This window comes from Caretta caretta, chromosome 3 (genome assembly GCF_965140235.1).
Source record: "Caretta caretta isolate rCarCar2 chromosome 3, rCarCar1.hap1, whole genome shotgun sequence".
NCBI classification, from domain to species: Eukaryota; Metazoa; Chordata; order Testudines; family Cheloniidae; genus Caretta; species Caretta caretta.
The window spans coordinates 155,667,948-155,689,531 of NC_134208.1; the positions used below are offsets into that span (position 1 = coordinate 155,667,948).

The 21,584-nt window shown below is 45.7% G+C and overlaps 1 protein-coding gene across 1 annotated transcript in view; it reads left to right on the plus strand.

Moving 5' to 3' along the window:
* Positions 1-21,584, plus strand: part of PLB1 (phospholipase B1) — a 117,474-nt gene that overhangs the window by 88,987 nt on the left and 6,903 nt on the right. Inside the window, exons 44-55 of the mRNA XM_048843427.2 lie at positions 226-303; positions 2,938-2,998; positions 3,737-3,795; positions 7,244-7,311; positions 8,210-8,253; positions 9,375-9,474; positions 10,496-10,547; positions 12,679-12,759; positions 14,819-14,884; positions 17,175-17,269; positions 18,826-18,907; positions 20,299-20,403. Of these exons, the coding sequence (XP_048699384.2) occupies positions 226-303; positions 2,938-2,998; positions 3,737-3,795; positions 7,244-7,311; positions 8,210-8,253; positions 9,375-9,474; positions 10,496-10,547; positions 12,679-12,759; positions 14,819-14,884; positions 17,175-17,269; positions 18,826-18,907; positions 20,299-20,403 (891 nt within the window). The remainder of the gene's footprint in view (positions 1-225; positions 304-2,937; positions 2,999-3,736; positions 3,796-7,243; positions 7,312-8,209; positions 8,254-9,374; positions 9,475-10,495; positions 10,548-12,678; positions 12,760-14,818; positions 14,885-17,174; positions 17,270-18,825; positions 18,908-20,298; positions 20,404-21,584) is intronic.

Here is a 21,584-nt window from a genome sequence, read left to right on the forward strand (position 1 = left end):
CTCTTTGAAGGGATCTGATGTGTGCAGGTGGGCTGGACCAAAGCCCCCAGATCTGAATACCCCTAAATTTTAGGGGAGGTAGTTTGTTTCAAAATCCAGATCCACACTTTGTAGCTCAGGCCATCTCTAGTTATATTATCTTTTGGCAGCAGAAATCCTGATCTATTTGCTGTCTTCTATGTCCTTGTTTGCTGCCTGATCTGTATTTCTCTCCTCACTCATCAGCACAAACCCTTCCTGGGAACATACAGGAACAGCAACTACACATACCCACCTCTGGAACCTACTAACAAGCCAATTCAGGTAATTGCCTGTATCGCTTACTGTACATTACACATACACACATGGATGCAAAATTGCTCCTGTCTAGTGGGTGTTTTCACGTCATTTGGAATTTGTAAATGGTAATTTCTTACTAGGCTTTGAACATACAAATCTCCTCCTATGTCAACAGGTATTTAAACACTTCGTTTTCAAGTGTTTTTTTGCTAACACAATTGTACCAGCCAGTGCGGACTGGGAATAACTGTATTAAAACTGTTCTCAACACTAAGTCATGACAGTAGCAAATCCAGTCAAGGGACACTACTGTAAGTCAGCTGCTCCAAATATACACAGTATTGGCAAGAGAACTTAGGACCTGTCAGCCCCAAAAATGGAGGCTTAGGTCACTTGTTTTAAAGGAGGGTTTATAGCCTCATCAGGCATCCAGCCACTAGAGGCAATGTAGACGGAAGTGGTGATAACAGTATGTTACATAAACTTGCAATATGTCTCCAGTTAAGATCTACTGCCTCTTAAATGAAGGCTTTACATTGCCCCATAGCAGAGAAACTACAGCAGAGGAGTTAGCGTAACCAGTACACAGCTAATTCCGGGTAGGAACTGAAGAAATGTGGTGGGAACCTGCGCTTGCCACATGGCTGGAAGAGGTGTGGAGGCCTCCTAAGATAACTGAGCAGTTCTGTTGGTGTGAGTATGGCTGGGGAAGATGATTGTCCAAAGCAGTGGTCTGAGTGGCTAAGTTAGGCCTTCTTAATGAGGTCACTGCTGTTGTATAGCTCCAAGTAATGCCCAGCTGGGACTTAATTTCCAAACAAAATAGAGTGAATCCCTGCATCCATTATGGATTATAAATAAGGCTAAAATTTTGTCACAAGTATTTTTAATAAAAGTCATGGACAGGTCACGGGGCAATAAACAAAAATTAACGGCCCCTGATCCCTTCTTGACTTTTACTATAAATACCCATGATTAAATCTGCTTTGGGGGCCCCAGGGGCTGATGGCTGTCCTGTGCTCCAGTGGCAGGGGCTGATGGCCACCAGCCCCCGCTGCCCTGAGGCTCCTGACCCCTGCTGCTCCGACAGCCTCTGGAGCGGCCCCCGGGACCATTGGTGCTCTGGGGCCGCTGCTCTGGGGCTGCCCCTAGGATCCCTGCTGCTCTGGCGGCCCGCAGGGCCACTGCACTGGGCTTCCCCAGCAGCAGCCGGTGTGGCTGGCCCCGGAGCCAACTGCTTGGGTGGCCCTGGGGTCAGCCGCACTGGCTGCTGCAGCTGTAGAAATCATGGAGGTCCTGGAAAATCACAGAAGCCATGACTTCTATGACCAGACTCGCAATCTTAGTTATAAAGAACAACAGGTGATACTAGCAAGTACTGCTTCAGACTGCAACTGAAAAGGAAACCACCATTCCCCCTCCCGGCTACAGTTCACAGCAGCACCCGGGTTGCTTCTAGAAAGCTAAACAGAGAACTGGAGAAAGCCTTCCAGTTCATGATTCTTACACTTCAGTGGCCAAGTTGGAAGGATACCATGGAAGAGGGCAAGAGAGCGGCAGTAGAAGAAAAAGGAGAGAGTGGAAACTGCTTCTCCCCCCGACCCCAAAAAAATTAAACCAGCTGACCTGTCCTGGGCCTTTATAACACCCTCTAACTGGATTGTAGTCTCTCTGAGCCACACCACTGTGTTAAAGATGAGGGCAGCTACATTTGACTTGAATTTTTTTTCTGCAAATCAGGTGATACCCTCAAACTCTCACACAGCCACTGGTCAACATGGCCTTTGTCTGGGCAAGGAGTGGACACCCTTGCCCCTTATGGGACTTGCCCACTGTATCAATTTCTTTTCCTCACTGGCACATCTCTGCTTCTCAGAACACACTGTTGCTGACGTTGAGAGGCAGTGTGGGTAGAGAAGTGGGCACAGGACCATGACTCAGGCATTTCTAAGTTCAGTTCCAGGCTCTGCTACTGAATTGGCACACTATGTGACCTCTGGCTGACTACCCATCTGTGACATTTCAGAGGATAACACCTATTCTGCATCATTCTAGTCACATGAGTACTGTAAGCATTAATTAATTGGGTTGACCGGACAATGACAATTCCATTTCATAGCAACTTTTAAGGTTTTTGAATTTGGTTTCATTCTGCATTGGAGTGAAAACAAACCATTTCAAGCATTTTGCAAAAATGATAGGGCACTGGTTTGGGAGACCCAGGTTCAATTCCCTGCTCTGCCTGATTCAGGCCAGAATTTTTCATCCTAGACCACTCTCAGTCAGGCAGAGCAAGGACTCAACCCTAGGTCTCCCACTTTCTGCGTCATTGCCCTAACCACAAGGCTAAGGAGTGTGGGAAGTTTTCTTTTCTCCTCTGCCCTCCCTTCCTAAAATAAACTATGTTGAAATCAGTACATCTCTTGACAAAACAGTATGTTTGGGTGAAATTTCATTTCACCAAAAATATTCCGACCAGCTGAATTAATCAGTATTTGGACAGCATTTCAGGATGAAAGGCAAGAACTGCCGAGCTCTCACGTAACTAGTTTGGAACACACTGAATGAATATTACAACCAAATCAAAATCCAATAAAAAATAGTTCCTAAGTATACTAATATCTCCTAACCATATGGCTGTTTGTTTTGTTGTTTAAGAATTGGGGCAGTGACCTGTCATGTCCTGCACAGAATCCATCTGAAAGTGTCCCAACATCAGGTGAGAGAGAACTTGCTTTGGGCTGAACCACTGAGAGGAGTGGTTCCTAAACTCTGTGCTTTTTAAAAGCAAAATCTTAAAACTGTATTACCGCACATGTTCGGTGAAAGGAAAACAACCAGGTTAGGCATTGTGTATCCAGCAGATAGCAAGGGCATTCTACTTTGTCAAACCCCGGCATCTTCACCAGCACAGCGGCTGCATTCTAATGGACAGACAACAGCTTGGCTGGCTTGATCTAGCCAGATGTGCCTGGTACATTTGCAGCAAAGCAGCTTTGACCAACCTGGGTGTACCTGCTTGATGAGCAGAACAGGTGTATTTTGTCCGGACATAGCCGGAATGCTTTACATCTGAGCAGTTAATAGGAAACCTATAGCTAGACTTAAAGCCAATTGAAAACCGAACAGAATGAATATATTCAATTTTAAATCTATCTAATCTATTTTGGGTTTTTCTAAGGTGACATGTGAAAGGCAGTGTTAAGCTCTGTTTACTTCCCTATTACTCAAGCACATGATTTGGAGCAAGCCAGGAGGCAGAAGTGAATTGCAAGAGTTTATTCCTCAGGCTAGTTGATGACTAAGTTTGTGTAGAACCCTGGGCCCACTCCTCCTGAAGTCAGTAAAGTTTTTGCCATTGTCTGCAATGGAAGCAAGATCACCAGGCCCTTCATCCAGGATAAGATTTTCCAGTGATCACTGGTAACCCTGCTTTTTTCTTTCTTCTTCTGTCTAGTACATAAGCTACGGCCAACAGACATCAAAGTCGTAGCAGCGCTGGGAGATTCCTTGACTGTGAGTAGTAGTGCTTCCCCTGAGCCTAGAATGGGATGGGCAATTCTAGTATCCCTGGATGTTATGGTGTCAGACACCATCTGATGGAGAGCAAATTGTTGTGACTTGCCTAGCTGTGTCCATTTGCAGCAACAATATCTATGAGTGAATCTGGCAATTGCGAAACTGAGTAATAAATAGCCCGGGCTAAAGCCAGAGGTGAGACCCAATCCTGCCAAGGTGCAGAGCTGCCTCAACTCCCATTGGCTTCAGTAGGAGTTGAGGGGACAGAGTAACTCAAAGGATCAGGCTCATATTGCAGATGAGGGTTCTACATGTTTCACTCTTTTGAGAGCTCTGTCAATCCATTTCAGTCTTGACCTACAGTAACCTTGGCTACTCCCACACTGAGCCTTGAGCTTTTCTTGGAGGACCTCAGTCCTGATCTACAGCACTCCCTGCTTTTCCAGCCCCACGCCCCTGAACAGGTCACTGCTTGAATTTTCCCAGGAAATCTTCTTTTTGTTACTTTTATTCTCTTGATTCATGAAACGTTTCAGAGAGAATGGAAAACCTACCCTATGAGATGAGACTCAAAGAGCATGGCTTGTTTTACCTAACAAAACAAAGGTTATGGGGAGATAGGATTGCTCTCTATAAATACATCCGAGGGATAAATACTGGGAGGGAGAGGAGTTATTTAAGTTAAGCTCCAATGTGGACACAAGAACAAATGGATATAAATGCCATCAACAAGTGTAGGCTTGAAATTAGGCGAAGTTTTCTAACCATCAAAGGAGTAAAAAGAAAAGGAGTACTTGTGGCACCTTAGAGACTAACCAATTTATTTGAGCATGAGCTTTCGTGAGCTACAGCTCACTTCATCGGATGCATACCGTGGAAACTGCAGCAAACTTTATATACACACAGAGAATATGAAACAATACCTCCTCCCACCCCACTGTCCTGCTGGTAATAGGGGAGGAGGTATTGTTTCATATTCTCTGTGTGTGTATATAAAGTCTGCTGCAGTTTCCACGGTATGCATCCGATGAAGTGAGCTGTAGCTCACAAAAGCTCATGCTCAAATAAATTGGTTAGTCTCTAAGGTGCCACTTGTCCTCCTTTTCTTTTTGCGAATACAGACTAACACGGCTGTTACTCTGAAACCATCAGAGGAGTGACGTTCTGGAACAACCTTTCAAGGGGAGCAGTGGGGGCAAAAAACCTAACTGACTTCAAGACTGAGCTTGATAAATTTATCGAGGGGCTGGCATTATGGGACTGCCTACAATGGCACATAGCCAATCTGCCGCTGCTAGCAGCCAATATCTCTAACGGCCGGTGATGGGACACTAGATGGGGGGGGGCGCTGAGTTACTACAGAGAATTCTCTCCCAGGTGCAGTGGCCCTGGAACCCTTTTAATAGTTGGGGTGCTGAAAGCCAGCCCCTTGCCCCTGTTAACCCCTCTCCCCCAGCTGGGGCCAGGAGCAGTGCCGTGTCTCTAGGAGGGGGAACCCGGACAGGGGTAAGGGGACAATAGTTGGGGGCAGGCATTAGGCCCGCAGCCAGGACCCTGCGTACGGAGCCAGTATAAGAGCTCTGGCCACAGGGCCGGCAGCCGGGACCTTGGGAGCAGGGGGGTGAGTGCGGGGCCCCAGGCACATGGGGCCAGGGATCGGGGCTAGTGCCCCAAGAGTAGAGCCCTGGGCACAGGGCTCCGGGCACAGGGCCAGCGGCTGGGAAGAGGGCCGGCAGCTGGGACCCGAGCCCCGGGCGTGGGGCTAGTGGATGGGGAGCAGGGTTGGTGGCCAGGACCCAAGCCGTGGAGTGGGGAGTGGAGGCCTGGGCATGGGGCCAATGGCCCCGCGTAAAACCTGGGGGTGCTGCAGCACCCCGCGTACCCCTACTTCCTGTGCCTATGTCCAGGTGTCTGGCTGGCAGGTCTTACCCACATGCTCAGGGTCTCACTGATGGCCATATTTGGGGTCGGGAAGGAATATTTCTCAGGTCAGAGATCCTGGGATTTTTCCACCTTCCTCCACAGCATGGGGCACGGGTCACTTGAAAGTTTAAACTAGTATAAATGGTGGATTCTCCGTAACTTGCAGTCTTTAAACCATGATTTGAGGATTTCAGTAATTCAGCCAGAGGTTAGAGGTCTATTACAGGACACGCTTCCATCCCTGCTCCTCCCCCAGAACAGCTCTGCCTCCAATCCCCTTCAGCCCCCAGTCCTGCTCTGCTCAATGGCCCAGCTCTGCCCTCATTCCCTCTCTGCCCCTACTGCACCTCCATTCCTCCCCCTGCTCCAGCCCCAGCCCAGCTCTGCCCTCAGCATTCCTGCTCTACTCCCAGACCAGCACTGCCTCTAGCCCCAGCTTCTTCCCTATCCCCACTTCTGCCCCAGCCCTGCCTTCAGCCCAAACTCCACTGCTGAGTAAGCCTTGGCTGTGTAGTAATGGAGGGGGAGCATGGACAGATTCCACTACTAGTAAGGGAGGGCACAACTGAAAATGTTTGAGCACCACCAGCCTTGAAGACCCAGCTAAAACACTGGGTCAGGCAGTGTCCTAGGTGTCAAGTGGATAGTGAACCAGAGTTTAGTTTTCTTGGGTGATTAAAAATAGTGTGAATTAGTAATGGGGATGTCTTGTCTCTTACTCCTCTGTTGACTTATTCAAAACTAGAGCATGGTGGGAATTTTTTCCATCAAAAAAAATTTTTGATTGGAAAATGTGATTTCACCCACCCCTCAGGAAAATGACAATTTTGCTGAAGTTTGTTTTATTTATTTCCATCAGGAAAATCAAAATGTTCATTTAAAATCTGATCAACATTAACCTACACCCCTCTGAGCTGCCACAGTGCCTCATGGAGTTGTAGTTCTGGAGCTTTGTGTCCCTATTCTCCCCTATGGGCTGACTCCTCGACTGGACTACATCTCCCATGGTACACCACAGTCTCCTTCTGGCTCAGCTACCATGGTACATCATGGGAGTCTCATGACCACAGTGCATAATGGGAAATACAGTCCTGCCAGGGAATCTGGTGCTTAGGGGACAATGGGGGCATAAGGCATCCAAACTACAATTCCAATGAGCCACTGCAGTGGCTTAGGAGAATGCAGAATAATATGGAACTGAGCCGAAACAAAATGTTTTAACATTTCAAAATGAATTTTTCTAGTTTTCATTGCACAAAAATATTAGCTATTTTGACTTTTCTTTCTGATTCAGGACTAAACCAAATGTCAAAATATTGGAATTTCCTGTGGGACAGAAATTCTGGTCTTTCAGCCAATTCTATTCAGTACATTTCAACTAACCCTTTAAATGACCCATTCAGTAGCAACAGCATAGGCCAGTAGAGCTCAGCCCACGGGAGGACAAAGCCATTCCTGCTTCGCGCAACTTCCTCTGCTTGTCATCTTGCCATTTCATAAATGATTCTCACTGTCCTTCCAGACTGCTGTAGGAGCCAAAGCAACCAGCCTGAATGACCTGCAAACAGCCTGGAGAGGACTTTCCTGGAGGTGAAACACACAGCAGCTCTGGGTGGAAGTGCGTGTATGTGAGAGAACGGGAACATATTTGCCTGGAATGTGCGTGCGCTGCCATGGGTGGCTGCTTCTGGATGAGTGTGACTGTGCCCGTAAACATGTTGGGAATGACAGATTTAGAGGCATTATTCTACAGTCCATATAGCAGAATCCCAGATAGCTGGTTGGCAGGCATCAGTGCAATCTGTGCACCTTGAACAGCTGCTCACAAATACAGTAGGTACCAGTGAGGTTAGACTGCACAGCTCTGATGGGGCAGTGTGCGACTTGCCTCTTTATGATGGGCAGCATCAGAATAAGTGGAAAATAAGTGCTCTGTTGGCAGTCTATAAGGCTGTCTACACTACAACCTGTGTCGGCTAACTTATGTTGCTCAGGGGTGTGAATAAACCACCCCCACGATTGACATAAGTTACACTGACATACGTGCTCATGTGCACAGCACTGTGTTGGCAGGAGAGCTTCTCCCACCAACATAGCTCCTGCTGTTCAGAGGTGGGTTTTTTATGCCAACGGGAGAGCTCTCTCCCGTTGGCATAGAGCGTCTTCACCAGACACACTGCAATGGCGCAGCTGCATCAGTACAGCGGGGCAGATGCAGCGCTGCCCATTTAGACATGGCCTAAGGCTGTGTGCACTGCCTCAGCTGCAGCCCTGTTTGACTTGATCTGAAATCTCCCTTTCAATACTTTCCCTGAATTCACACTTGACCTGTGGTTTATCCCCTTATTCCTGGTTGAGGCTTTTCTTTTTTTTTCTCCCTGAGCTGACACAGCAGCAACTTATGGTGACCAGACAACAGATGGTGTGTGCTTACAGTATTAACCCCGCTGACTGTTTGATTCTGTTCTTTCCTCCCACCGCTCCGTAGCATTGGAGGTGATGGAACTCTGGAGGCTCACACGACTTTACCCAGTGAGTATTTTGAAAATCCCCAAAGTTGGGAAGGGGAAAGGCACTCTTTGCTCCAAGACTGGGCCAGGCAAATGCTGGAAAGTTTGTGCTGGCTTCCCACTTTCCTTAGACAGGACACAGGATGCACATCTGTTGTGGATCTGAGGAATTTATTCATACCCCAGGTCAACATTGGGGAGAACTCCTCTGCTAAAAGTTTGAGTCAGTTCCTCCGTTTGACGGTTCTGGATGGGGCTGTAACATCAGCTCTGCTGAACAGATGAGGGACAGATTACAGGAGGAAATGACTGAAATGACACAAATCCAAAACAGATGCTCTTCCTTTATTTCTATCTGTTGCCTCCAGTGACAAAGTGGAAACCTTGCAGGAGCTGTGGGCTACTGATGCACTACAGAGCAATTGATGGTCCATGGAGTGCTGGTCACATGATGATGGCTCATCCTTATTTCCAGCTCCTAAACTGGTCTAAAAGAAGCTAATAATAATTTAAATATTTACCTAGCACTAGTATTATTCTATGTAAGCAATTGTTGTAGTTGCCATGGAGATTACAAAAGGGAGGGGAAGTGGTCCTTGTGACCATGAATTGGAGGGAGCTTGGTCCATGACAGTTCTTCTATTAATATGCGATCCATGCTCTGGAACAGTCTGACAATGCCTGAGAGTGTGTAGGATTTTATTTCAATCATTATCTTATATCCATGTGCCATGGGCATCACTCAGTTTTAAAGAAAAATTGGAGTCTGTTTATACTGTGTGAAGTATTGTAAATGTACTGCTAACTACAAAGAGGCTTTGAACTCCACCTACTGTATTATAGACACAGTAACAATAATAATAATTTGCATATATAATACCTTCCAGCTGAGGATCTGAATCAATTCTACAAACATTAATTAAAGTATTGTTTCACCTTTGTGAGATAGGTGTCATTACCTCCAATGTGTATATGGAGAAACCGAGGCACAGATAGGTTAAGTGCCCAAAGTCTCAGTGAACATGTCTTGACTTTTAGCCCCATGCCTCAACCACAAGACTGGCATGTGGGTTCTGTAGGAGGGGATGCTGATCCTTGCTCGCAGTGCAAAGGATAACCAGCATGTCTTCTCCTGTCTTTAAGATATTTTGAAAAAGTTTAATTCAGAACTCTTCGGCTTCTCCACTGGCACTGAAAAGGAAACAGCCGGGTTCAACTCAGCCGTGGGAGGAGCCAAAACAAAGTAAGCATAATCACACCCTAGTCAGGGAGATAGTGGGATGTGGACTGGCAGCATCCCAAGCCTGTGGTCGCTCTTGAGTTAATACTAATTATCAAACTTTAAAGGCTGATCCTATCTATACTGTACATAAATCTCTATGGTATAATATTCTTTCTTCTGAATATTTGAGGAGTGTGTGTTTGTTTATGACTTTTTCTACATGGGAGAGATGTCATCTTTTGACTAGAACTTCCTATCCCATATCTTCCGAGTCCAATACCGGTGCTTTAACCACAAGACACTCCTTATTCCCACAATGAATTTTCCCATAAGTCTTTTACATGTAGGTCACTGGCTCAGTGTCAGACCAGGGCGGTAAAGACCCGAAAGCCACTGCCATCTCCCAGCTGTTGAATGACTTCTGGGTAACGAGATGGAATGTCACAGCCCAGTGCCTAATGAATAGGAGCCCATTATCAGCATTAAAAGCTATCCTGGCTAGCAGCACCAGCAGAGCAGCAGAGGATTGAATGAGCTATGGAGACTGAACTCCCCTAACCCTGGAGAATGACTCCTTCAGAGCCACTGATAGGTAAAATGTGCAGGCAGCCTCTATTGCCACTGCACCCAATCTATGGCTACACAGAGGACTTCAGTCTCCAGGACTGTCGATCCAGTGCCTTTCACCAGCACTCCATTTACTTGAAAGCAAGTTAGCCAGCAAAGCTCGCATGGATGTGAAATACCTTGTCTCCAAGAGCAGGTTTGGGAATTGAATGTTTTCTTCCAAACACAATCCATTTGCACCAGTCCTTCAAGAAGAATAACTCATCTCAGTCGCTCATGGCTGGAGCCCTTGCAGCTCAGATTATTCTATAATTGTTCTCTCATGTACGCCATCACTTTCCCTGCGTGGCCCTGGTGGTCCTGAAGTTCCATAAAATGGGGCCAGGAGGAGAAATCGAAGCCTTCCCAAGTTGTGTTCATTCTGCTCATCATTTCAGAACAAGGATCTGAATGCTCTTCTTTCCTGTCTCCATAGCAGTATGTCAACCCAGGCGCGTGAACTGGTGGAGCTAATGAGAGGCAGCTCAGTAAGTGCATAGCTTCTATAACCTGTGTAACATGTTTGGGTGGTGGGGAGAGGCGGGTTTCACAGCTGGAGAAAGGATAAAGGCATTTCTCACTGGTGTCAAGGTGTGTGTGCAGTGGGTGGATCACGGCAGCCAGGAAATTGTTACTCCCTTCTCTATATTAACCCTGATCGGGCCTGGGTTCCCATTGCACCAGCTGCTGAACAACCACATAGGAAAATGCAGTCCCTGCCCTGTAGAACTAAAAATGTCATTTAAGACAAGGTGCAACAAATGAGTGTAACAAAGAATAGGAGAGAGATGGGTACAGGACCCAGAGTTACAGAGGTGAGCAATGGCCTAACTTAATGGTTCTGAGCCATTCAAAAGTTGGAGCAAGGAAGATGGGAGGGTACACAGGTAGGTTGGAGAAAAGGGAAGGGACTGGGATACCAATATGAATGGTGGCCAGGGGATTGGAATGGGGAGGAGAGAGTTAAGAGCAGGGGCAAAGATGAAAGCAGGTGGCCTGGTGAGGATGTGGAGTCAAAAACCTGTGAATTAAAACAGGCAGAAGCAGTGAGCCACGTGTCTGGTGTAGAGGAACTGCCCCTCACCCCTGGAGTCCCTGCCCCGAGGAGGTTGGCGATGCTGGTATGCTGTGCTGGTGAGGGGATGGCTGTAGCCTGGCCAGTAGGTCAGGCCACCGAAGCTATGTTCCTGGCCAGCTGAGTGACACAATATTGTGCAATGTGTTGGGGGAGGGGGAATCCTGAGGATGTCACAGGTTTTCTGGAGGCATGAGGTGGCCAGCTGCTCGCTCCAGAGTGGCTACTGTTCCTGGTCCAATGGGAGCTGGGAAGGGGATTGAAGGGCTCCCTGGCTTTTATTAAAGTCATAAGTGCTGCTCTTTCTGGGGTGCGTGAAAGACAGGAGACACCTGTTGGTGGGGCCTACGTGGCATGCTGGGTGCTGGGAAGAGACTTGTTGGTCCAGGAAGATCACCATGAGAGAATGGGAGTGCCCAGTGCTCCCTGGCTCCTGCTGGATGGTGGGTCAGAGTATTGAAAAGGCAGGGCTCTCCAAAGCATGTGTCCCTGTGTAGCCGCACAGATGCCTTGGGCCAACGTTACTGTCTGTTATTCTGCATTATTAATTTTTCATCAGGGTGTCTCCCTCTCTGAGAAGAGCTGAGTGGAAAAACTGGCATTTGAGCAAAAGACTAAATTGTTCTCAGATTTAGCAGGGTGTGTTTCCAATCATTCACCCCTTTAAAAACAGGGGGCAGGACTTTGTCCTGCCTGGCACCCCACTGGAGGGCAAAGGGGCGGGAATGAGATGAGAATTTAGCCCTTCGGTGATTCCCAGGCCCTTCCTCTATTTGTGGGATAGATTCACAGCCGTTAGTTATGTAAACTCTCTGCTCTAAAAATAGATGCCTTCCATTCCTTTCTTTGTACTACATGTTACAGAACGTTTTCCACTGAGTTCCAGCTCTCAGCAGCCCCTATTGTTGGCTGGTGGTGACGTGGATTTAGCAGCTGCCCTTATGAGCCCAGTAAAGTCACCAGCCTCCTGGACTCTTCTGTTTTAATCCAAATGTCTATCCCCACAGAGCTTGCCTCTCTCCTTTTCGGCATTCCTGGTAGTACTCACTCAGCTGGCAGGGATTTCCAGTGACTCATGTTCCACTGAAGCAGCTTTAGTGCATCATCGTCTAATCCTTTTTCCCTCCCCTGCTTACTGCTACACTGCACCCAGCATTTGGCACTAACTGGTAGATCTCCCCATCCCGACCCCTGCTGCCAAAATCCATTTAGAACTGTGGTCTCTGACTCCCAGTAAACAGAACTTTGTACAGCAGCTACCCTGACAACCTACCAGGCAGCTGCTAATTCCCCTTTCTGTTGGGAATTTCATAACAAAAGCCAAGATGTATTGCACCCACCACATTTTCCCTCGGAGACACACACACACACACAGTTTCCTGACTTCATTTTTCCCATTGTTAATTCCGAGTGGCTCATTTTCATTGTTTTGACACTCTTGATATATACCCCATTTAACTGTATTTGTAAATGTTGCCTCCGCGTCCCTAAGCAATTTCGAGCTGTTAGAACATTGCACTCTATTCTTTTTTATGTGTCACTAGAAAATTAACTTCAAGGAGGACTGGAAACTGATCACTCTCTTCATTGGAGCCAATGACCTGTGTCAATACTGCTTGGACAGGGTATGTGTTTAGAAACTGGGCACATAGTTCTGGGTGCTTGGCGGATGAACAAGGTGAGCAGTCCGTTCATTTCCCCTTTGTCAGACAGTCAATGCCCTTGTACCTCTAAAAAGCAGCAGGAACTTGTGTTCATTTAATATCTCCCTTATCTGAAATGAGTGTGCTGTTTTTACAGTGGGAGATTGGCGCTCCAGACCAGGGCTTCATTGGTAGTAGTCATTATTTAAGAGCTAAAGATCTATCCAGCACCGTACAGTGCAGGAGAAGAAGAGACAGTCCCTGCCTTGAGGAGATTGCAATCTAAATAGACGAAACAATCCGAATGTGAAAGGCCACATGTGTATTCTTACTGGGACATTGAAATGCCATTGTGTTCCGGAAAGCGACGCCATAAAAATGCCATAGGGGGATTCCATGTTTCTGGTCTGTCTTAGTTATACTTGCCAACCCTCCAGGATTGTCTTGGAGTCTCCAGGAATTAAAGATTAATCTTTAATTAAAGATTATGCCATGTGATGAAACCTCCAGGAATACATCCAACCAAAATTGGCAACCCTACAATGGCACCAGAGCAGGGGTGGACAAACTTTTGGCCCAAGGGCCACATTGGGGAATAGAAATTGTATGGCAGGCCATGAATGCTCACAAAATTGGGGTTGGGGGTGTGGGCTCTGGGGTGGGGCTGGGGATGAGGCGTTTGGGGTGTAGGAGGGTGCTCTGGGCTGGGACCGAGGGGTTCAGAGGGTGGGAGGGGGATCAGGGCTGGGGCAGGGGTGCAGGAAAGGGTGCAGGTTCCAGCTGGGGGTGTGGGCTCTGGGGTGGGGCTGGGGATGAGAGGTTTGGGGTATGGGGTACAGGAGGGTGCTCTAGGCTGGGATCGAGGGGTTTGGAGAGCAGAAGGGGGATCAGGGCTGGGGCAGGGGGTTGGGGCATGGGGAGAGGCTCAGGGGGTGCATGCTCCGAGCAGCGCTTACCTCAAGCAGCTCCCGAAAGCAGGGGCATGTCCCTTCTCCAGCTGCTACATGGAGGCGCGGCCAGGCAGCTCTGCAGGCTGCCCCATCCGCGGGAACCCCTCTGCAGCTCCCACTGGAGTGTGTAGGAGCCGGAGCAGGGCCATGACACAGCTTCTAGGAGCTGTGTGGTGCGGCCCCCGATCCAGCACCCCGGCCGGAATGCCAGAGCGGGGCCTAGCCGTGTGGGCCGGCTTAAAATGGTTTGTGAGCCGTAGTTTGCCCACCCCTGCTCCAGAGCAAATATGATCATGTTACAAGTAGAAATGTCTTTTCCTAACTACCAGCCATACAAGCTTACCATGCTGATCTGAGAGTCAGCCTGGGTTCTTTCCTTCTCACATATCATCCCCAGTAGTAAAGGTTCTGTAGGACAAACTATCGTCCTGAACCAACACTCACTGATATAAATTGAAGTCTTTCCATTGACTTTCAGTGAGGCCTCAATCTAGCACCATGTGTCCAATAACACCCTTACAACTCCACGTGCAAAGTGGGGTTGCATAGGTATCACTCAGTACCTAATTTGGCTTGCAGAAACATTTATTACTGGAGATTATGTACTGGAGGAAAGAACCCAGCTTGATTCTGAGATCCCAGTTTTAATTTCCAGGGCGGGCAGTTAGGAAAACAAATCCTTTTGTAAATGGAGCAAACTTGATCTGCAGTCAGTGAAACACATTAAACATGATTTATTCATTCATTCTTCAGAGTAAAAATGCACCTTAAAAGAACGCTGACAAGAATAGTTATAAAACAAGATTGAATTTGGATTAAGAGGTCAATCTTGTCACATGGAAATGCCACAATTACTAGACAAGCTGCACATGTGTCACAATAGGAACAGAACTCAGTAGCTATCTGCTCAAAAAATACAGGCCTCTGCTATTGGAGATAAAAAGGAGCATTTGGTCAATAGTATAGAATCTAGCCTCTTGCAGTCTTTGCTAGGGACTAGAGGTCATAGAATGGACCCATTGGGGTTTTTTTTCCAGCTATAGTTTCTTGCACACTGGAAAAATGACTGATCTAATTTTCCTTTTATACAGGAGACCTATTCAGTAGAAAATTACGTAAAACACCTTCAGGATGCTCTTGATATTCTACACCGGGAGGTAAGGTTTTAAGATACTCTAGCAGGCTGAATTCTTGGCAATCACACTCAGATATTTCTTACCTCTGACAGAGTATCTCTGATTATGTTTCATTCAAGGCCTTTCTCCAGATAGCTAGAGTAGCAAGGTTAACACTGACTAATAGTCCAATGACCTTGCTAGCTAATGGGCAGTAAAGTGGTGGGCTGCTGCTTTGGGGAAAACTACAGCATAGGGCTCCTTTTGGTACCAGGAGTAATTCCCACATGTGACTGGCATGAGCTGGGGAAAGAAAATAAAAAAAGAGAATGAGCAAAAATGTCATCAGATCGTGGACTACCTAGCTCAGTTGAATTTAGGAGATGTTTCCTGAGGAATCAGACTTCCCTGTATATGTCAGATAGTGCCTCCTGCACCTCTACAGAGAGAAAGCACAGGAGCAGAGGAAGAACTGACTGTTCTTGATTTTCACATTTCAGTGGGGGGAGGGAGGGAAAAGGCTACACAAACACTGTAGAAGCTGAACAGTAAAATTATGGGCCCTATACATGATGCAATCATGCAACCACAGGACTTCTACAGAATCCTTCTCTTGCCTACTCTTCGCCTTGGCATTTTGCTCCAGAATCTAAACCATTCTTTTAAGGTTTGGTTTTTTTAAAATTGCATTTCTAGCCCTTGTGATTGTGAAAATAACCATGAGAGGACAAAAGAAGAGGTCAGTGGTTAGGGCACTAGCCTAGGACTTGGGAGAGATGGGTTCAATTTCTTACTCCATCCCAGACTTCCTGTGTGAACTCAGGCAAGTCACCTAGTCTCATGCCTCAGTTTCCCATCTGTAAAAAGGGGATAATAGCACGGCCCTGCCTCATAGTGGAGGGGGGAGTAGTGAGGATACTTTAAAGACTGTGAAGTGCTCAGCTACTATGGTCATGGGACAATCCAAGAACTGAAGAAAGATATATAATTGTTTGTTTGTGAGTATATACGTTCCCTGAAGAATATTTTGACTTAAAGGCAAGGCACTCATACACAAGCATATAATACATTCACAGACCTCTGCACACTGATCCCTACACACTCCACTACATATGAACCTATAACCCCATATTCTCACACACGTACCCACTCATAATATTGCAGTGTCTAATAGATAGCATCGGAACCGACTGTAACACAATGGCACCTGATCTTGCTACAAAGAGCAAGAGGTGACCATATGGCCCATCTGTACCATTCCTGGGTTTTTTTAGTCCAAGAAAACACACTAAATTAGCTACTTAATATTTTGGCTAAGCCATGAGGGTGGAGTCAAGTTGCTGCAGCTAATCATGGAACACTATCCATATTCTCCATCATCAACATGAGGAAGAAACTTTCCCTTCTGACTCTGCCCTGGGCTTAATGCTTCAGAGTCAGAGGGTCTGGACTGGAATGCCTATTGCTAGTAATGATGCAGAATGCTGTGTGGGCAAGTCACACAGACAAATTCTGAATACCACAGTCAAAGGGTTAATAACATCAGTGAACCATATATAGGGCCAGATTGTGGTCCTTTTACATGGGTGTAATTTCTTGGACTTCAGCAGAGTGACTCCTAATTTACAGTGATGTAACAGAGAGCAGGATCTGGTTTGTTGCTTTGTCCCTCAACACCAGCACTGGCCAGGCAGGTGAAGAGAGATGGTTTTAATCCTACTATGCCTAGGGCACAGAGGTGTGTGGGACCTTGGTTGAAATGCAGGTCAGTGCACCAAGCATTTCTTCTCTGGGCTGACTCCAACTTAACTTACAAATTATGTTTAAATGGTTTTCTCCATCAAGCCCCCAAGAGAGATTTATTCACATCAAAAATCTGGCACAGCTAGTGGTATCCACTCAATGATAGTTCAGGATTAGCACAGGAGGTGGTGTTGCTGGTCAGGTTGGAGATCCCTGGCAAAACCATGTCGTGGCACAGGGCAGGAGTGCTGCAAGTCAAGACTGAGCTGCAAGACTGAGCCTTACATAGATTCAGCACATACAGCACAGCCCTACGTACCATTCTGACTGCTAAACAAAGTGTGCAAGCCTCTATTTACTGTAGAGCAACAGAAATGCTCCAGTGAGTTAGGCTGCAGTGGCAGCCATTGAGTTTGTTGATTCATATCCACTGTACATCTTCCTCACTCCTCTACACTGCCCTTGTATGTTACTAATCTCTCTCAGTGCAGCCTGTACTCACTCTTTCCTACAAGTAGCCTCCCTGCCTTGTTATGTAACTGTATTGTGCTCTGTGCATTAACACGCCTGATTTTTTTGAACTCTGCAGCTCCCTCGAGCCTTTGTCAACCTGGTGGAGATAATGGAGATCGCTGGACTGCGTCAGATAGAAAAGGAAACTTCGGGGTGTGTCGTTCCAGGGACGTAAGTGCGCAAATCAAATATCTATTTCTACTGGATGCTATTTTTAGGCATAATCAATATCACTGGTATTAGTAAGGCAACCATACAGGGCTTAAAAGCCTCTACCTTGTTGGATTTTATTGAACCTGGGAATGATGATACTACAGATACTATACATCATAATGATGATATTGAGTCCAATTCTTCCCTCTCCCATTGACTTCAACAAAAGTAGCACGCACTTAAATGAGGGCAGCATCGCAGTTACCGGATTCCTGTTTATTCAACTATAAAGTTAGCTTTGGGCTGAAGCCACAGAGGATGAAACTGGATCTGAACATCATCAACATCCAGGAACATTTGGAACTGGAGTTCTGGCTCTGATCCATCTCTATATAACATTTTATTTTGGCAGAAACTAGATCCTCAATCCAGCAAAGCACAAACACTTTATCTTGTTGACTCAAGATCACTGAACTAGTCAGCATGGGAACACTAAAGGCTAAAGTAAGTCTAGGCCTACAGAAACCTACCTCACTGTTAAAAAGCTTCTGCACTCTAGTGAACATCAGCCAAACATCACCACCTCTCTCCCCGGTACTCAATGAAGCTGGGCAACATGCCACAAACACAGTATAATTTTCATATTGCTAAACTTCAAAGCCCTTTTGCACCTGCCCCAATTCCAGATCAGGGTCCTACAACAGTCAGTGGAATCCCCAATGCCTGAATCCACACTCAGCTTCATTCCTTACCCTGCTGGTAGGACCAACAATTGTAGTGCAAAACCCTGCACTCAGTTCTTTGCAGGCAAGTAAATAAGGAACTGGCTTTCAAATCAAAAAGAGTTTATCAAAAAAGATTGAGAGGTGACTTGATATATGTGTATCAAATATAGAAGTATAAGTAACTTCACGGAGAGAAAATACCTGGTACTGAGATGCTCTTTAATCATATGGAGAAAGGCATAACAAGGACCAATGGCTGGAAGCTGAAGCCAGACAGATTCAGATTAGGAATTCGGCACAAATTAACAGTGAGGGTGATTGACTTCAGGGGAAAAAACCCCAAGGTAAGTGGTATATTCTTCATTACTTGACGTCATCAAATCAAGACTGGGTGCTTTTCTGGAAGGTGTGTTTTAGTCAAACACAAGTTACTGGGTTCAATACAGGGATAACTTGGTGAAATTTACTGGCCTGTGATATACAGGAGGTCAGATTAGATGATCTAATGGTCCCTTCTCACCTTAAACTCTATGAATCTATGAAATGCTGCTTTAACACGTATTTGTAGATTTTTAAAGTCTAACACATGTTGTCTGCTACTGCTATGTCATGTTAAACAGTTTGGATCTGATTTTCAAAAGAGTTGAGCGCCTGCAACTCCTGTTGACTGCAAGTGGAAGTTGTGGGTGTCCAAAGCTCTTCTATCTACCTTGAAACTAGTCTAGTGATTTAATTTCTGCATTTAATAACTTAAGCCATCTTGAGCTTCTTGGAACTACACCATGTTATTAATGAATACACAGGCTGTCTAGGGTTGGTGTTGATTTTGGTTTTTTTTTTTCTTTCAAGGACTGTTTGCCCATGTTTCTTAACCCCCCAGGAAAGCTCTCCTGAACTACAAGAAATGAAAATAATTAACAAAGATTTTCAGGTATCACCTGGATTCTATTTCCTTAATTGTTCATCTCTGCCCTGCCCCACCACATCTCCCCTTTTGTCATGTGTCTCATCTTCCACATAGAACTGTAGCATATTTTCAGATGTGGTTGGTGATGGCTAAAGACCCCATTTTGATGTATGTGTAGACTGAAGACCCAGCTACTGTCTGGGCAGTGGTGATACAAGTCTCCTCATGCTTCCCTACCATTGTATTTCAATGGGGGAAAGAACTGGCCTATTTAGACTTTGGCTCTTTTGTTTAGACTGCCAAACAAGGGCTAATTATTGCCAATGTAGTGGTGTTTATTTTGGGTTATGTTCATTTGTCCAGTATTAACTTAACTAAGATCTAGTCAGATTTCACACAGACCACCCAATAGCTATTAGATGAGAAGAATTGTCAGTCATTATTATGAAAATAGGAATTACCATATCAGATCAGACCCAGGCTCCAACTAGTTCAGTATCATGTCTCCAAGAGTGAACAGTATCAGATGCTTCTGAGGAAGATGAATGAATCCCTGTACCGGACGATTATTAAATAATCCACCCATAAGGGAAAATTCTCCCTAACCTCAGGAGAGGGGGAAGATACAGTTGATCTGTGACTGGAAGCATCAGGATTTATAACCATAAACTATTGTCCTATCTAACATAATAATGGATATTCTCACTTTCCATATAAGCATCTATGGCCAAAATTTTCATAAGTGACTACTAATTTTGGGTAAATTGACACCGTTATGGGACCTGATTTAAAAAAAAATAACAACTGAGCATCGACCCTTTGAGAACCAGGTCTCTTTAGATGTGTCAGTTGTGTGAGTTGAGGCACTCAGACTTACTAGTCACTTTTGAAAATGTTGGCCCTAACCCTTTTTTAGAATCCTAGAATATCAGGGTTGGAAGGGACCTCAGGAGGTCACCTAGTCCAACCCCCTACTCCAAGCAGGACCAATCCCCAACTTTTGCAGACCGACCCCCCGGCCCCAGCCCTTTCCGTCCTCCCCTCGCAGAGCGTGGGGTGGGAGTCCGGGTGGAGGGGGCAGAGGCAAGACGGGCCCCGGCCTTTCAGCCCCAACGCAGATGACTGATGTCATTTAGCACTAAGTTGCACAAGTTAATTTATGCATTGTGTTTATTAATAGACATAAAATTTCTTTTTATCCACTTCAGAATCATTTATCTTTGCACATTTAATCTATTCACATTCTCCTTCTATGAAAATCTCTCCACATGTTCAATAGTTTTCTTTGCTATCTAGGCTGGATTTATACTAATGATCTAGAGAGGTGAAAGGCTCATATTTTATAACCCTTGTTTGATGGGGGAGATAAATCTTGTAAATGACCTTTTTGTTTTGCATCTTGCAAACCCACATAGATCAAAAGCATGCTGACGGCTAACAGCGGTCGCTATGCACAGCGTGAGGATTTTACTGTTGTGGTGCAGCCTTTTTTCCGAAATACCATCATCCCCCTAGACAGCGTGAGTCCTGTTTCATTACCTACCTTTTTTGAGGCCAACGTGAAGATTTATTTTGGACTGTAATATCTGTGGGGCAGGGACCATGTCTTCTTTTATGTTTGCACAGACTCTAGCATATTATGGGCACTGCAGAAATATAATAATGAAAAGATGAAAGTAGGAAAGAGTGTATTGCTTGTGAATCTGCTGGAGACATCAAGTGACTTCAGGAAATATGTGAGCTGGGAATGCACTGATTGACGCCTCTCTAAAAAGCCATCGACCAGCTCTCTTTCCATTCTTTAACCTTGTATCTTGCATGCAGTGGTAGTTAGGAATGCAAAAACTCAGCGTGAAACTCGGCACAAACCAACCAGTTTTGCATAATATCTACCCTTTTGCCTTATCCCCAAAGAACTCCAGCACATTTTAAGAAGTGATCTTAGGTTCTACTGAAAGGTGCAATATTGACATCTGGAGACCAAAGAATAGCTACCATGTTGGCAGTAGTAGGGCAAGCTTGCCCCACAAAACCTTTGTGCTTCCACTGTATCGATCCACAGTCTTGGGTGTTCACTTGAAAAGCAGCCCAAATTTGCCTGAAAGGTTTAAGAAACTGAAGCCGAGCTTCAAGAATTCAACAAACAATAATAAATAATTGCAATTTTTCGAACTTGAATGAGATTCAGCATTTGGGTCGATACTGCAGTGATTGGTGCCCCTATGATATCCTCGATAGTTAGATAGTTCAACCACAAGTTCTTGGGTTTTATGCAGAAATTACTGGATGAAATTCCATGGACTGTGTTATGCAGGAGATCAAACTAGATCTTTGGTTCCTGAGATGCAATCCATGAGCTGCGATGAGATGCTACTTAGGTTGGTTTACAGCATCAGAATAAGAATGCATTATCTCCACACTGATTAGAATGACTAAATTGGTTTGCCAAGTATTTCTGGCTTTTAAGTGTGATATGCTGGGTCTCAAAGTCTGAGGAACCGCTCGGGTCAGTTATCATGATGAGCCCTTCTGGCTTTAAATATTTATGGATGTTACGCAAACAAGCACTGCCTTTTGATTGGTTGAAATTGTAGGTTCTGCTTTATATGGACTAATCATGTGGACTGTGGCCCCCTGGAGGTGGAATCAAGATGTGTGTTTGCCCCCAACTGCAGGAAGAAAGGAGCCCAATGAGGCTGAA